The sequence below is a fragment of the Palaemon carinicauda genome, chromosome 18 (genome assembly GCF_036898095.1).
Source record: "Palaemon carinicauda isolate YSFRI2023 chromosome 18, ASM3689809v2, whole genome shotgun sequence".
NCBI lineage: Eukaryota > Metazoa > Arthropoda > Malacostraca > Decapoda > Palaemonidae > Palaemon > Palaemon carinicauda.
This window is the reverse complement of record NC_090742.1, coordinates 67361330-67378861: the sequence shown is the minus strand read 5'-3', so window position 1 is coordinate 67378861 and position 17532 is coordinate 67361330. Positions and strand designations below refer to the sequence as shown.

The 17532-nt window shown below is 41.2% G+C and overlaps 1 protein-coding gene across 1 annotated transcript in view; it reads left to right on the top strand.

Annotated features, from left to right (window-relative positions):
- Nucleotides 1-16936, top strand: part of qsm (Zona pelucida superfamily protein qsm) — an 80720-nt gene extending 63784 nt beyond the window's left edge. Inside the window, 3 exon segments of the mRNA XM_068392488.1 lie at nucleotides 70-291; nucleotides 935-1082; nucleotides 15031-16936. Coding sequence (XP_068248589.1) covers nucleotides 70-291; nucleotides 935-1082; nucleotides 15031-15465 — 805 coding nt within the window. The 3' untranslated portion in view covers nucleotides 15466-16936.
- The last annotated feature ends 596 nt before the right edge of the window (nucleotides 16937-17532 follow it).

Sequence of the window (17532 nt, the reverse complement as noted above, 5' to 3'; positions counted from 1 at the left end):
AATTTGATTTTAGGTTCTGATAAATGCGAATTAATATAGAAGAAAGTTCGCTTATATGATTTTCAAAAGGGGGTACATTATTTAGGACCCACTACCTTAATGAATACTAATATTAACTGTTTCATCAGAAAGGCGTAACATTCAGGAGACCCTCTTTGTCACAACCCTGTTAATAATGACTTTGTTTCAGGTCTATTTGGACAACCTATCTGCTGGTACCTACGGTATTTTGATGAGTTATATGGAAGTCACGGACACACACGATAAGAGGGAAACTATTATATTCAATGGGTGAGTAAGATAACTTAATCCAGTTCAAGTTTACTTGTGGCAGGGACTGGCTCTTCTGTCCAATATAATTTTGGAAGAATTCAAGTTGGTTATTTGGTTTAATAAGTGATGTAAAGTAGATATTTTTTACCATATAATTGTTAGATATTGCTTCTAAATATGAAGGTTATTAAAAAAAATCATATTTGGCTGTATTTAAACACAAAAGCTTAAGTAGGAAATAAATGTTCATTGGAAACAGTACTTCTTGTTCATGCTTTCATTTACTGGAAGTTTTGTGGCTTATGGGAAGTACAGGCGTTCATTAATGGCAACTTTATTTCATATTTCATGTGATGGGGACATATTTTATAATTTTTCTTAGTGATACTTGACAGTTCATGCTTTCATTTAGGATACTGTTACTTATTGTATGTGGCTTATGGGAACGACAAACGTTCATTAATGCCAACTTACGGAAATTTCATATTTCATGTAATGGGGGCAATGTTCATTAATGCCAACTTACGGAAATTTCATATTTCATGTAATGGGGACATATTTTATAGTTTTATTCTAGTGATACTAGACAAATGTGATGTTAATTTAAATAAAGGCAGGTATGGCAAAGAACAGTTCTAACTGACTGCATGTTTTTCCACAGGTGTTCTGTTGATCCCGTTTTGTTCGACAACTTCGTAACGAATGACGGTGACCTCGTGTCCGCCAAATTCAGAGCATTCAAGTTCCCAGAGACCAATTACGTCCTTTTCCGAGGCACAGTTGACGTATGTTTGGATAAATGTAAAGGGGTAAGTTTACACGTTTCCATTTTTATGTTTTGGAGGGTTATTTTGGCTGTATCTTTGTTATTATTGTAGTGTATTGCAGGGCAATGTAACCTAGTAAAAAAACTACTTTTTCTTATAGAAAAAATTACGCTCTCTTCGAAAATGATATTCGTTCCCGTCGCAAATGAAGAAAGTAAGGAGTTTTCCAGGTGTATTTATAAATACTATGTAATGTTCTAGTGCAAATGACCAGGGGGGGAGGGAGCCTGTCTCTTTCAAATTTGAGACATTTTAGAATTTCAAAAATCATTACTGAAAAATCACATTTTAAAAGGAAAGCAAACACAAGTACACCACCTAACCTAACTTAGGTTTACCCACCTAACCTAACTTAGGTTTACCCACCTAACCTAACAGGGTTCCCTACCTAACCTAATTTAGGTTTCCCCACCTAACCTAACTTAGGTTTCCCCACCTAACCCAATTTACTGGGTGAGGTACTCCCCCCCAGCAACCCTTACTCTTAGACTGAAGTCGCAACCAGGAGCCTGTGTACAATGACAGGAACACATGCATAGCACACCATCTAATCTAAACTTCCCCAACTAACATACAAACGGCGTCCTTAACTACTTACCTAAGGGTGGGCTAAATCTCCCCCCCCCCCCCCTTAATACTGCTGCATTCTTAGTGTTAGGGTTGAAAATACTGGATTTTATGGACCAAAGCCATCATTGCACAGTACATACACTCCCTCATCCCTTTGTTTGCTTCCCAACTGGCTTCACTTCGGGCAAGGTAACACCAAATCATATTTCGTAAATCATAAAATTTGCTTTATAATATCGACAGATAAACAACATTTTCTCCATAAAGAAAAATTATTTGACAAGTACAGTAATAAGAGGTTTATGCCTGTCCCAATCAACTACAGTACTGTAAATATACCCATCTGAAGATTATTGTTGTTTTTTGGTTTTGTTGCTTAATGCACAAGCATTTAAACACCAATGAGAAAGAATGTTTGTTTTTGTTATGAAATTATCAATCTTTTTGGGCCCATCGGAACTTGATGTTTTTATGCTTAGGTTCAAGGGTGTTATCTGAATACAGCCCAGTTAACTAAATTTTCCTGTTGCACAATGTCTACTGTACACTAATAGTCGGGAGTTTTTGTGGTGACTACATTAGTTTCAAATTCTTTAAATATGAAATAACTCCTTAAGCTACTAAGCATTCATGAATTAGAAATCTGTTCCAATGATGAAAAGTGGAATACCTTTGTTAAATAGATTATACCCGTATTTTCTTTAAAGACATAAACCGTGCCTTTTAGCCTTACTGCCCAAACTTATGGTAAGTAACTTGTTAACCTGTGCAATGATAGAATAGAGATATGGGGAACCCCTATTCCAGTTAGTGCAGCAGATATGGATTAGGTGAAACTATGCTTTGTCCAACTTGTATACAAATCCTCGCCAATTGTATGGGTTTGCTCTGTTGCTGTTTTTGCCCGAATTTTCTTTAAAGACATAAACCGTGCCTTTTATCCTTACTGCCAAAACTTATACTAAGTAACTTAACCTGTGCAATGATTTAGTAGAGATATGGGGAACCCCCATTCCAGTTAGTGCAGTAAATATGCATTAGGTGAAACCATGCTTTTTCTCATGTGTATACAAATCTTAGCCATTTATATGGGTTTGCTTTGTTGCTGTTTTGTTACGACAAAAATAAAAGTAAGTTCTATGGGTCCGAGAACATTGTATGGTTGCCCCCTGTTCCCACTTATGCTGGGTAAGCGTAACAGTATGTATCTTAGTCCTCAATTTACTCTTGGCCGCTTTGACGTTTGAATGTCTGCAACTCAACCACTGTCCACGCTGTGGTTTTGTGCTTTCTCTTTGATTGATTGTGATTACGAGTGCTTCTCAAGTATGTGTGAGGATCTGCTCCATCCGGAAAAGTCATCCTTGCAGCACCTTCTTGATTTGGATGGAGGTTGATCTGCATCCTTTGTGCCCAGGCTGTTGTGGTAAGAGATGCATACTTTATAGAAACCTTTAATTTTACTAGATTTTGTGAAACCTACCAGGTCTCCATCCCCACCAACAAGTAGTCTGAGCTTGGAGGAACAATTATTTATTTCAGATATAGGAGACCAAGGAGTTATCTCCTCTATAGTGCTGGAGTTTTCTCCAATTAAATTAGACCAACTGTCTCCTCATGGTACGCCAACACAGGCATCACGCCATTCATGAATTTGGAAGAACTGTACTATTCACCGGTATGGTCTCTTAGCGCAGGCCCATTCATCACTCCTAAGACCGTAAAGGTAAGTTCTCCAGTACAAGAGGAAAAGGAATGCAGACCCATATCTACCATTTCCCTGTGTTATCCCAGCCTCCTCTGCCTATCAGGAACAGCTATCCGTTATAAACAGAAAGCAGACTCCCCACCATATTACTCTGCTCAAAGATACAGAGAATCTGTGGGACATGCCAGAAATCTCGGGATTGTCACCACAGTATTCAGTGTCAGAGAGGGAGACTAAGCCTTCTCTTCCATCTCCATCTTATTAGCACGAGTCCGTGGCTTGTAGTAATAGATATTACTGCCATTTATTTCCCGAGCTCCTAAAAATGTTTCAGGAGTAAAGCGAGAGGAGAAACACATCTAAGAGAAGGTTAAAAAGCCTAAAACTTTTCTGAAACGGGAACCCGGACCATCAGGGTCCAGTCCTAGGGCCAGATCCCCAAATCTTTCGATGTTGGTCGTCATAGAGGACTCCTCAGAACAAGTGGCTGAAACAGCAGTTGTCACTCCCTTAGAGGTACCAATGGCAAAGCGAGGGGAGGCATCGCATTTTTTTTTAGAATAATGAACCTCATTCGTCAAATCGACAGACTTGGCGAACCACCTCTTGCCCAAGTAATGGGACGGTGTTGACAATTTTTTGTTCTCCCCTGTACCCCAGGAACAGTCGCCATAAGTTTGATGTCCACTTTTCGAACCAAGCTTGGGACACCATGGTCCTACTTAACATAAAGAATTCTGGTGCAGAGAGCTCATTGAGATAGAGTTGATCATTGAGATTATCAGCTCCTGCTTTGTGTCAGCAAAGGAATTTCTATGTCTATACAGGGGTACACCCTAGTCCTCTTCCAATCGACTCGGATGTTGCAAATCTGACACCGGGATGAGCAGCAACAAGCTAATGCATCCATCTTCATTTTCTGCTCTAGAGCTGCAGAACATGAAGGTTGCAGCTATGTCACTATTTCAGGCCTGCTCCTGGTGAAGGGCAGTATCTTATTTCGCAGTGTCAGAAAATCTAGAAATTCTTGAAACAATGAAATATGAACCTCGTCTGCCTAGGGGTAAAGATGTTAAAGTTTATTCTCCACTAAACAGTCTTCATCTGGAGCAATTGTGTGTTGAAAAGGAGGGATGCAGCAATGGCAAAATTTGCCTGGGACATGACTCTTAGAGATTGTCTAAATCTTAGGAACCCTGATATTACAGATCATCCAACTCTTTTCTTTTTGTTTTCCTACGGAAGTAGCAGTGGTGGTGGGGAAATGTGAAAAAACTAGCCAGACATCCTTCCTGAGAAGAGCTGCAGCATCCAGATTCTCAGCTCCCCAGCAAATGCCAAGACCATCCCCCCTTTACAAGCTCCTCAATGTCGTCCGCTACCAGAGTCAGACAATGTTCAGTATTACAAAAAACAGCTGAAACCCTTGGCTTCCTTTTGCCACAGAGGACATCTCTCCGGTTGTTGCAATTGAGGGCAGTGAGGCAACCATTTGGGACAGCAGATCCCCAGACTTGCCACCTGTAGGGGGATGGCTGCAATGTTGCTGGACAATGTGGCTGTTCTTTGGGGCAGATCCCTGGTCCTTAGAAGTTCTTTGCTCAGGGTATCGCATCCTGTTAAAGGACTGTTGCCCTCCACTAACTCTGACTGTGACAACCCCATCTTTGTATTTGATGGAACTCGGAAAGAGCTCCGCCTAAAGAGGTATCGCAGATGCTTACCTCTTCCTAGTGAAGAAGTTGACAGGAAGTTGGAGACCTGTTATAGACTTTCCTGCTTGAATCAGTTTGTACTTCAAACTTGGTTCAAGAGGGAGACCTCCAGCACAGTAATACTGTACGGGCCTACTGACCATAGAGCTTTAAGACATGTACTTTCAGATCCCAGTCCATCCGAGATCAATGAAGTACAGGATCTGCGTTTTATTTTTAATGAAAATTTATCAGTTCAAGGTGTGCTTCAGCCTGTTCACTCTAATCGCCTCATAGGCACATGCTAGGGGAATAAGGCTGCTGCGCAAAGGCATCTCCCAGTGAGAGCGGTACGGCAGGAGGAGGAAGACGAAGAAGTCCAAAAGGATTCTTTGCCTTTGGGGTCTTCCTCAAAGTCGAAGAAATTCTGACGACTTCCTCCCCTGGTGCTATCCCCACTGTCTCTTCTTGTTTGGCCACCTCTGGCAGGCGATTGGGTCTTGAAGTTCTTCCCATCTCTCCTAGTGAGGTGGCAAAACCTTTCTCCCCTGGGGAGTCCACATCACGTGACACTTGTCTCCTGTGGCCGTCCTTAAGACTACCGAATTCTCTGTTAAAGGACAGGTTATTGTTCGGTTCTTCCCCCTCAAGAGCTGGCACCCTTCTGCCTGGTCTCTCACCCACCAGACCTTCCTTCTTTGCAGCGGATCCTCCCCCATCAAAAGATCTGCTGATAGCACTCTGGCGAGTGTGGCTGTGGCGCACTCGAGATTGGGCTTGCCTGTCGTCCTAGGGGCAGCATTCAGGCAAGCATTCCCCCTTGCACAATCTTCACCTTGAGTGAGTCCGCGTGCTGAGCTTGGACAGCACTAGGTCATATGTCCTGGTTTAAGTGCTTAGGCAATCGTTTGCCAAGTGTGTTAGTCATTCGGGGTGAACTACTCGTCCTCTCAGGAGTAACATTACCTTCGGGCGAGTGGCTCCCCAGCGCTCATATCATTAGGGGCATGACCACAAGCTGAGTTTGCTCAGCAGGAGGTTTGGTCTTGCCCATCCTAGCCCTTTTGAGCAAATCAACCCTTTGGGGGACCTTTGTCAGGACCCTCGCTAGCACGGAGGGCTGCCTTCCCTTGAGAGTTCATCCCCTCTGGTGGCTCATAGGCTCCAGCACAACTTGTCGCCTGTTTGCCATAGCTTTTTGAAGCTACCAGGTGATTCGTATAGCGATCATTCAACAGGGAGGTGATTCTCACCGAGTCTCCAGCGCGCACAGGCTACCGTGCATGATTGTCAGGCGAGATCACCATCGCTATCAAATGACTGGGTTGAGACCTAAGCATGCCCACCTGTGCCTTGCTTGCTTCCGCAACCCCCTAAACATCCTTTACCTGCTCAAGAAAGGTGCTTTAAAGAGCTTTCCTATTGCTTCTCACCCCCTACCTCTTTTAAGCTGGACTCTCTTACCAACTGTTGAATTTGTCTTGTCGTAAGGGGTAGTGCTATGAGGCATTAGCCTTGCAATTGGGAACCACTGATGTGCCATGTGCTCCTACAATGCGTGCGATTAAAGTGACCTCTGCAAGCATGCCTGCCCTGAAAGACCCCAACACATTCTCGGACCTTCTAAGAGATATTTGTAGGTTCTGGGGAAACTTGCAAGTTTTCCCATGCATCTAGGATGCTGTTTAACCCAAGGCTTTGTCATGCTGAAGGGAATAAGGTTGCTCTTGCTCGCAGGCCAGCACCTGTTTCCCTTTGGGTGCCAGCTCTTTGGTCTCCAGCACATAAACACACTCCTTGGGAGCATGTTTCCGAACTGGATTATCGTCTGGATACACGTAGGTTCAAACCAAAGGCTGCTGAATTGGAACCTTTTAGGAAAACCCTAGGGGTGTATCCAGTAAAGATAAATCTAAGGCTCCGTAAAAGGAGGCAGGACACTGGCCTCTCCAGGAGACACTTTCCACCCTAGGACCTACAGGGGATCGATCATTTACAGTCCTACAGGCTTTCACCTATCGAAGTTGTTGGGAAAGCTCCTGCATCCTTGCCTCCTACACGGGTAAAGCCGGGAGAGGAGGGACACAAATACGCTTCCAAAGAACTGGTCCTCCAAGCTTCTGGAGAATCTGAGTCTTCAGAAGTAGGCTCAGTGACCCGCATCCTGTCTCGCAACTCGTGAGGCAGGAGTCTCCCCTCCTAGGCCTATGGACCAAGTGGTCGCTACCCTGACCCTGTCTATGTCAGGTGAAAGGCTTGTAGCCCAACACATTACATTTATGGCTTTGGATGCCACAGCAATGTTGACCTTTCAAGCTGCATCTTGATTAGGCTGGTGGTCAGGGACAGTGGGATGTTTATCCTCAAGTAAAAACCTCTTGAGCATGGAAAAGAAGAGGCAGTTAAAGGTTCTCACTCTGTTGGGAGCAAAATCAGTAGAGCTTTTTTTTCCACCAGATGGCCTACCGGTAGGCCAACAGGACCCGGAAGCAACGAGATGGAATGGCCTCCAAGTTCGCAAGGCAAGTGGATCAGAGGTAGGTACTGAACCTGAGAAATTTGTCACAGAGGAGTTTAGGAGACCACAAACCCTCTCCTTGGACAATTGTTCTAGGTCACCCCCCTCTTAGACAAACTCCAGCTTCTAGAACGGAGTGCTATAGGACTGACTTCAGAGCCTCACCATCAACATTGTGAAATCCTACTGATTTTGGTCAGCCTTTTGTCAGTGAAGTTTGGAACCACAATTGTAGAAGCAGAGGCAGCCGGGCTGTCAATTAGCCCTTACCACTGGTGAGATGCTTGACGGGAGATAGATGAAGTGGCAATTTCACTGGGCAGAGCAGTGGACGTTCTTCGGATTGGTTACCACCTCCTGTTCACCTGATCTCCTCCTCCTGTCAATCCAGCTCCGAGTACTTGGTTCTTTTATTGCTAAGGAACATAGAAGTCTGTGTTCAGAGGTGCAGTCTTATGCTCATAAAGGGTGCTGTAGGAGTCCTGCACGGCCCTCCGCTCTTCTTCAGCCATCTGTTTCTGGTCGAGAAAACCTTGGGGTTGGAGACCTGGGATAGATCTGTAGGCCATGAAAGAATTCATCCACCAGACTCAGTTCAGGGTGGAAACTCCCAGCATGGTGAGACACACGGGAAGAAAGAACAATTTTATGATCTCAATCGATCTCAGGAATGCATGTTTCCAAATCCGCATAAATCGTTCTTCAAGGAAGTATACAGTAAATATGTTTTCCTAAGGAGAAGGATCTTTCAGTTCAAAGTTATTTGCTTTTGGCTGTCCACAGCCCCAGGTATTCACTTGAGTGTTGTATGTTGGTCTCAATATGAGCTCATGCCAATGGAATTCGCCTAATTCGATATCTAGACGATTGGCTAATATTTGGAGAGTTGAGTCCCAACTTATCATCGGGACGGACTTCTCTCATTTTGTCGTTAACAGGGGATTGTGACAAATCTAGAGAAGTCCAAGATTTATCCATACAGACAGGATAACCTGATTCTTTAAGAAGGTAGCTCAGCCTTTCCTTCATCAGTCAGTCACTAGAGCAATGATCAACAACTTCTGGGTCATTTGACGTCACTAGGGAAACGTATTCTTCATGGTCTGCTCTATCTATAATAGTTACAATCCTGCCTAAAAGGACACTGGTTGCAAACTGCAGACTCCCCGGACCCTAGTACCGTTAGAGAAAGACACCAGACTTGACCTATTTTGGTGACTAGACGAGGAAAATCCATTTTAGGGCTCTCCCTTATTCTGTTCCCTTCCAGATCTCCTTCAATTTACAGATGCGAAGAAAGGGGGTGCCCATCTCTTTGGATGTCTTAACATCAGGGAACTGGTCACGAGAGTAAAAGGCTCTTCACATTAATGTGCTAGAGTTGAAGGCAGCTTATCTAGTACTTCAACATTTTTAACATCTATTTGTTCTCTCGGTTATATTGACGAACGACAGTACAACTATTTTGGCATGCATAAAAAAAAAAAAAAAGCGCACAGTATCACAAATGGTTTGTTAAATAGTGTCAGTGCATGTTTGAGCAATTTGTTAAATAGTGTCAGTGCATGTTTGAGCAATTCACAATGCATTTGTCCTATCAGCCCAATTAATTCCTGGCAAGAAAAATGTCATAGGGGACACATTTAGGCAGAGTGGTCAGAATGGTTTTTGCATCCCCAAGCATCGACGAAGTTCCTGACTTTTTGGGGTTCCCCGACAAGTGACATGTTCGCTACAAGCCTTAACAGAAAACTGCCAGTTTACTGCTCAACAGTGCCAGACCTGGCAGTAGCACTTAAGAATACGTTTCAGCATTTATAGAATAGCCTTGACCTATGTTTTCCCCCTTTTGCCTTCTCCGAAGGATGATAAAAACGTTGCATTTTTCCAAAAACCTAAAGTTGATGCTAGTAGCTCTGAAATGGCCTCAAGTAGAATGGTACCCAGACCTATATCTACTAGTAGAAGTTCTGAGACAGCTTCCCCAGTGGCACAACCTTCTCCATAAGCCAAACCTATAGAGGTTCCACGACCTAGTCGAATCCTTATCACGTTACGGATGGAGGATTGATTGATTGATCTAAAGTTTTCAGGCATCCTGACATTTAAGGTTATTGATGCCGAACGGACGGAGGAAATACAACACCTCTTCCAAGAGAGAAGTTCTTTGAACAAGACAGTACGAGACATTTCGTGATGCTTCAGGTAATCCTCCACTGATGTGTATCAAGCGAAGTGGGCTATCTTCTGTGGTTGGTGCCATGGAAGGAATACTTCTTTTCTCAAAGCTTCTAAGCCACTAGTGTCATTTTTTTTAGCTTACCTATGACAGGAAAGACTCCTCTTGACTTAAGTGGTAAAAGGTTAGTCCAAGTGGTAAAAGGGTATCATTCGTCCTTGAGCCAGGAACCGAGACAGAGAGGAGTGGATATTTCTGTCGTGGGAATTACGTTATCTGTAATTGCTAGGAGTATGGAGCAGATCTGTCCATATGGGATTCTACCTCTCCACCTTGTGATGTAACCAAGGTGTTGTGGTCTTTGAAGAAAACTCCTTATGAGCCGAGACAAGCCTCAATGAGGGACAATACCCTGAAAACTAAATTTCAGCTTGGCAAATTATACAGACCCTTGTGTTCATTCCCTCATTCTGAACACTGGAAACAGGTGTTTCATCTTTTGTTCCCAACTTTGTAGTAAAAACTCAAAATCTGTTGATCCTGGGTTCCAGGTTTTCATCTTTTATAGTATCTTCACTTAGCGTAGTGCTCTAAGGGACTACATTAAAAGAACCGAAGCGGCCAGACCCAGGTCAAAGAACCTATTTGTAAGCACTGGTTTGGAGGTCGCTCATTAAAGACAGACAAGTGACAGTGACAGTGTCGTAGCAGAGCAATTCTTTAAAGATTGACCATAAACAGTAATACATATCATTAGCCCCTAAGCACGCCTTCTCCACCCAACATATCAGCAGCACTCAAGCCTCTTCTCTGCCCAAGCAATGACCTGGGAGGACTGGGCAGTAGCTGTTGATGACTCAGCAGGTGGATCTATATGCTCCCCAAACACCCCTCGGTTCACAGAAATTAGGAGGTTGCAGACACTACAGGGGAATGTCGAGCTTGAGCCCAGTCCAATAGATCGTCGGGAAAGGACATTTCCAATAGGCTACCACAACCCTATCGAGTTAGAAAGTCACCAAAAATAAAATCTTTTGGCTGTGGGAGACTTTTAACAGATCATTATGCCCTAGATCCTCTGGCACATCATTAAGGTACAGGTCCATGAGATCAGAGGAGTTGGTGCTATTCTTGCCTTCAAGAAAAATCTCTGTGGTCCAAGATTTAGACACTGTAGTAAGGGAGGCACCAGACCACCTTTATGGCACATTATTTGCAGGAATGCACTCTTGGGTCTTTGGACACTGGCCAATGATTGCTGCTCTGGAAATGGTATAGTGACAGTACTTACTTCCTTTACAGGACCAAAAGTATCACATCTAAGATAGCAGTTACAATATAATTCTTATGTTTTCGGGTGAGAGGGGTTGGCCACTTTTCCTCTCTCCTGGGGTATAGTTATTGGAATCCAATGTAACAGTACGGACATAGGTACAGATAAGCAACGAGTATTTTGAACTGTGTACAGTAGTGCTTCTAAGGTGTTCACTTGAGTATTCACTCTGATGGCAGCTTGTGCTCACTTGTTCTTGATACATCTGTAGATATGTTTTGATGATTGGTTGATATAGGCCTCCTCCGTGAGGCAGTTGCTACAGAATTGAGATTGACTTTGCTCCTTCTCTCACAATGTGGGGATTGTGATAAACTGAGGGAAATCGAATCTCGTACCCAAGTAGAGGTTGAAGTATCTGGGCATGCTGATAGTCATAGCAGCAGCTAGAGTCTTTCCATCAGACGATCGCATCAGTAAGCTTAAGAAAATTAACAATTGTTCATGTCCATGACAATACTCACTGCTCAGTGCTGGCAGATTCATCTTGGTAACCTTTCCTCATTTGAGAAGCTTGTTCCACACAGATGCTTCTGCCATAGATCCCTTCAGTTGTGGTTGCACTGGTCAGCCTCTAGGAATCCCCCAAACCATTCTGGTGGCTGAACGAAGAAAACTTCACTTGTAGAATCCCACTTGACTTTCACCTTTAGACATGCAACTGTTCTCAAATGTGTGGAAGGATGGGTGGGGCATGCACCTAAGTGCCCTTTTAGCTCGGAAAAGTTTCCTGATCGCTGATTGGTTAAAATTATCTCGTCCAACCAATCAACGATCAGGAAACTTTTCCGAGCTAAAAGGGCACCGCTGCGAGTCGGTGCAAATCTGCATCGCTAAAAGAAATTGACTATAGTTCCTTCAGGTGTTTGATTATTGGAAGAAAAGTATCTACACATCATCCTGGAAATGAAAGCACTGTTTCTAGCTCTGCAAGCATTCCAAGAACAATTAAGGAGGCGCTCGATACTGTTGTTGAGCGATGACACTGTAGTAACTACGTCAACAAGCAATGGGGCACGCTATAAAGCAGTCTGACAGTTACATTCCAAGCAAGAAGAATGTACTAACAGACTCTCGGTCATCAGGGACAGATGGTCGCAGTGGTCCCTACAGCCTTGCATAGCAGAGAGGCTTCTTACACTGTGGGGATCACATGAAATCAACATGTTCACCATACGCTTAAAGAGAGTGTTTATAATTTCCCCATTGTAGATACACAGGCAATGTTCAAGTATACCTTCCAACACCCATGGGATCACCTGGATGCCTATGCTTTTCCTTTGTCCAGTCTGATTGTGTTGATCAAGTCAGGACTGAGGATGACCCTGATTGCTCCCAGATGGCCACATGCTTAGGGGTCTATCGATCTGTTAACACCATCAGAGGTACCATCAATTTGTGAAGTTGCTTGCACTTCATGGTAGGAGAATATCCAGCAACTCTTCTGAGTGAAAGGCTTCTTGCTGGGTCTGTACTGATGTCTGGATATTTGCGATGACCGTCAGGTGTCGTAGCAGGGATGCTTCTCTGGTTGGAATTTCTTTAGCACAAATTGCAAACTTCCTCATCTTCCTTCACTGAGAGTAGCCCCTCTCACTTGCAGCTGTAAAAGACTCTTGCCTTGAATATGTTATATCTATTGAAGGGAATAGACATTTCCTCATGAGAGTTGTCATTGCTCGTGAGGATCTTCGAGCAGCCTTGGCCATCCCAGGACCTCGGGCCCATGGAGTGAAATGTAACCCCTGTTTTCAAGGCTTTTACTCGTGCCCTGTATGAACCTTTAAGGTAGTCATATACAGATCCGACTCGAATGACTGTCTTTTTGCTAACCTTAGCATCGGCAGAGAGCAGGGGAGTTGTACGACCTCTTATGAAATAACCCACTCCGAGGATTGGAAAGTTTTATTTTTGTGGTCGACTTTGTGGCCAAATTAACCTATACACAACCCACGGTTTGAAACCTTCATCCCAAGCAGATGCTTTTGTGTCCTGCAGGCTCTGCTTTACTATCTTAAGAGGCTTTGGCATCTCTGGTATAGTGTCAGTCTCTTTCTTAGCACTGGCAGTACTCAGAAGAGGTGTTGATAATCAATGGCACACTCTTTGACATTTGTGGGGTCAAGTTACTAGTTCAAACTAAAGCTCAGGAAGTTAGGGCTATTGTTCCCCTTTTACTCTGAAGAATCTGATGCCAGATGGGTGATGAAATTTAGAAGTACCAAACTACTTCCAGGAGAGGAATTATTTGTCCTTTGTAAGTATGGGGGAAAGGAAGAATGATTCGCTTTTCTGTTTTTTCCCCCCATACTTAAGGGTGAAGCATTTGTATGGATCTGACATTGGTGCGGGTAAACTACTCTTCTGAGCACCATTCTCAATTAGGCTGGATCTATAAGTAGTATTCTCCCCCACCCTTTGTTTAGAAGGGGATGGAGGTACAAGTCCATCCATTGGACATCATTTGCCAGGTATTTTATTCCAGACCACGTCTCCACTTTGGGGGTAGAAAGATTCCTTCATCGAACATGAACCATGTTTGTAGCCAAGTAATGGCCTGATCCTATCAGGCTACTCGCTGATGTAAGGTTGAGCGAGTCTCCTATTCTCCCGTATAGGGCAAGAGAGACTGGCATATTCCAAGTTAAAAATTGTTTATTACTGGGGAGACTTACTACCCACTAAAGTTTCTCTCTCTCTCTCTATGAAAGGATTGCATATGAATAGGAACAAATAAATGATGAAAGTAATTTTGTTTCTCCTAGCAATACAAGTCCAGTCCTTTAAAATTAAACTTACCCCCCTCAACCCCCCCCCCCCCCTGCTAATTTTCAAGCCAAAGGTCAAAATTGAGGAGTTTTTGACAGGTCATTTACTATCTTGTAAATAACTTTAACTTCCATTCCAGCTCAGCCTCATATATTCCCTATTTTAAAGGACTTGATTTACATAGCTAGGAAAAATACAAATTAATTTTATAACTTTATTTCTGCTATTTTCTCTTGGACCAGCAAGCTTAATTCTGTTGCACCTCTACTATCTCACAAAAATTTAGATTATTAACTTCTTGTCCTTTCTACATCTGTGCTTGATGTGTACAGTATTTTCATGGATTCTACAACCTTCCTAAAGTGTATCAAGTATTTCTGTTTCTAGACAAAATGAAAAAAGTGCATTTTAGTACCTTTCTGAGACATCTCACTTTTTAAAAGGGAGGAGATTATCTGGTTATCTCCCTTTAAATAATCATCTGAGGTGTAAAAATTTTCCCGCAACCTATGATATTGGATTGGTTTTATGAATTTGAGCCTCAAGTCCCTGCCACTCAGCACCCATGTAGTACTGGAGGAAAACTTTGCAGTAACATTCTGATAATGTATTAGTATTTTCGTTTCTAGGCAAAATGTGATGTGCAGTTATTCCTGCAACTTAATATGATATTTAGAAAAGGATTAATTTATTGGCAGAAACCACTGCTATCAAAGGGGGACGATTATAATAGCTGTGTTCCAGTTATGACAGCAGAACTAATTAATGTTAAAAAGCGACAAACCAAAAATATAAAATAGCTGTCTTTTTCATAATTTTTTAAACTAGATACACAACTCAAAAGTCAAACAATCTATTTGTCACAAAGTTAAGGCATTTGATATAGTATTAGGTTGCTATTGTACAATTATGGGATATATTGTTGCACAATACTTTTGAAACTGAACATTGTGCACACAAAATTACCACCTTGGATTCTCTATTTAAGCTAGGACCAGACAATGGCTCAAACTTGTGGCCAACAAATTGTCTTCACATTTCTGTAATGGAGTGTCATTAATTCTTGATATCTTGATATAGTGCAAAATTAGCATGGAATTGGTTAGTTATTAACTAACAGCATTGAAATTGTCATTGACAATGGATTATTTCTTTACAGATTGCTTGTAGTAATAGTGAACTTGGATTTGGTCGTCGTCGCCGAGGTATAGATGGCCATACAGCTGACCCTGACCCCAACAAGATTTTTGAAATTTCAATGATGACATTCCTGAAAATTGATGAAAAAATTGATGAAGAACTTGATGAAACAAAAAAGGACAGCTTGACAATTCAGGACGAAGTGGATAACACTGCAAGAATTGCAGAAGAAATAACCGATGACTTGATCAATCGCATGACCAACCGTATGGCTGCTGTAGAACCTGCCATTGAAAGCACAGATGATGCTTTGACTTGGAAATCAGCTGATTACATTCCTGTGGAGCCAACAGGAAGAAAAGAGTCTGCTTTTATCTATTTTAATAGTGGATACAGAATGACCAGCAGTTTGTATTTGACAGTGATTTCTTTGGTTTTATTCCTTTTTCAGTAATTCTCACATGGCCTAATTTAATAGTGATAAAACTATAGGCCAAAATTTGGAAGTTTGCTTTATTTGTTACTTGTCAAAGCAAATATTTCTTAATTGCATTAATTAGTAAATGAACAAGTTATATTCCAAAGCTAAATCAAAAGGAATTAAATTTATCTTATTAAGCTTTAAAATTGTTCTTCAGTGAATTTTCATTGGAGACTTGCATTTCCCCATTATATATTCTTTGCCTTGAATTACAAGTATTTTCTTGGATATTATTTTGTTGCAATTGCAGATTATTCAGTGCCTGTATATAAAAAAAAAACCCAAGACAAACTTTAAAGAGAAATATAACCACTTTATTTCCTTTTAAACTTTGATCTTGGAATATCAAAAGCAAGAGTCCACTTGTCTGTAAAACAAAAATTTTGAGATCATTTTCCTGTGCCACATAACCTGTTTGAAATGGTCAGAAATTGAAATTGTAAACAAAAACATCAATACTGTACTTATAATACAAGGCAAAAATGTGATATTTGTGTTGTACTGTATGTCTGAAATGTGCCATTGCGTGGTGGTTTATGAAATGTAGGGCTATCTGTAGACAAAACAGTAAATTTTTGGTCCAAGCAGATTTAGTGTAGAAAGAAAAAATAAGAGGGTAGGATCCTTGTATATTATGAATTCCTTCTTGGTTAACAGGAATGTTAATCTACCAAGTTCATTTCACAGGATTGTCGAAAATTCTTAAAAAGTCGTTTCACTTCTGACGTGTTACCTAAATTTTTTTATGTATTATACACAAACTAGACAACAATAATGAGACAAGTCTTCTACAGATTACTCAAATATAAATAATGTTTTTCAAGACTCGTTTTAATGTGTGCCACATTAGTGTATTGTAATTGTACACACTTTGATAAAAAGTATTATTTCTTCTGTTGAGCATTTCAAGATTTAAATACTAACTCTTGTATTTTAAATTGAATTATGGGATGTGATGCATTTCACAACTACCTACAGTTCTGATTTCAGTTGCTGTTACTACAGTAGCATTAATTTTTTTACACTTAATGTCTATTAATGGGATAATGATGCTGTTGCATCATATTTTAATATCTACGTCACTTTTGGTGTTGGTTATATATCTTGCTGATCTTCAAACTACTATTGCCTATGCTCATAATGCTGCATTCTAGTGTGTTTTCTATTCTGTCCATGATTATTAAACAGTTTACCAGTGATGTTAAAAGCATCCTTTGCTGACTAAAGCATAATATACAATGCTGGTAAGCTGACAAATAATCTTTACTGAATATTAAACACTTAGTTTAGACTTGATAGTGCCACTGATAGTTTAGCACAAACTGACTTTGGCACTGAAGTCTTGAAAGATGTTGACCTTGAGGTTATTTAACAGCAACTAACAATGTGCTTGTACAGCTGTATATTATAATTCCTAATGTAAAATAAATTGGGATTGTTCAAATATATTTTTATTTCAATAACCCTGAATGTTTCAAGAAATGTAATGACCTTTAAAGACAGTGACAAACATACAGTATATGTATGGCAAAAGTTCTCATGCCCTATTCTTTACCTCAGTTTAAATAATGGATCCTCAATTATGATTGTCAACAAACACTTTGGGTTATGTGGCCATTTCATCAATGGGAACTAAACACTTTAAGCTTCCATTAATGAAATAGTTACAGAATCAAGTGGAGTTCCTATCATGAGGGATTTTAGTTTCAAAATAGGATTCATGATGAAGCATATTTTTAATCAATCAGCTGTTTGGTTTAAAGCTTAAAATCAAGTGGGCTTGCCTTTATCATGGCTCTTAACTAACATTAAACACAAAATTTGCTTTCAAAATTATGGTAAACCTATTTCTTGTCCTCCTGACAGGTAAATGCTTATATGAACTTCAAAGAACTTCATTTCAAAATCCTATTTTTGAATCAGCATGACATCTACATACAAAAATAACATGATGCATATATACACAAAGTATACAAAAATTAGTGTTTAAGCAGTACATCTAATTTGAAAACATTTATGAAGTTACTGTAATTAACTCTC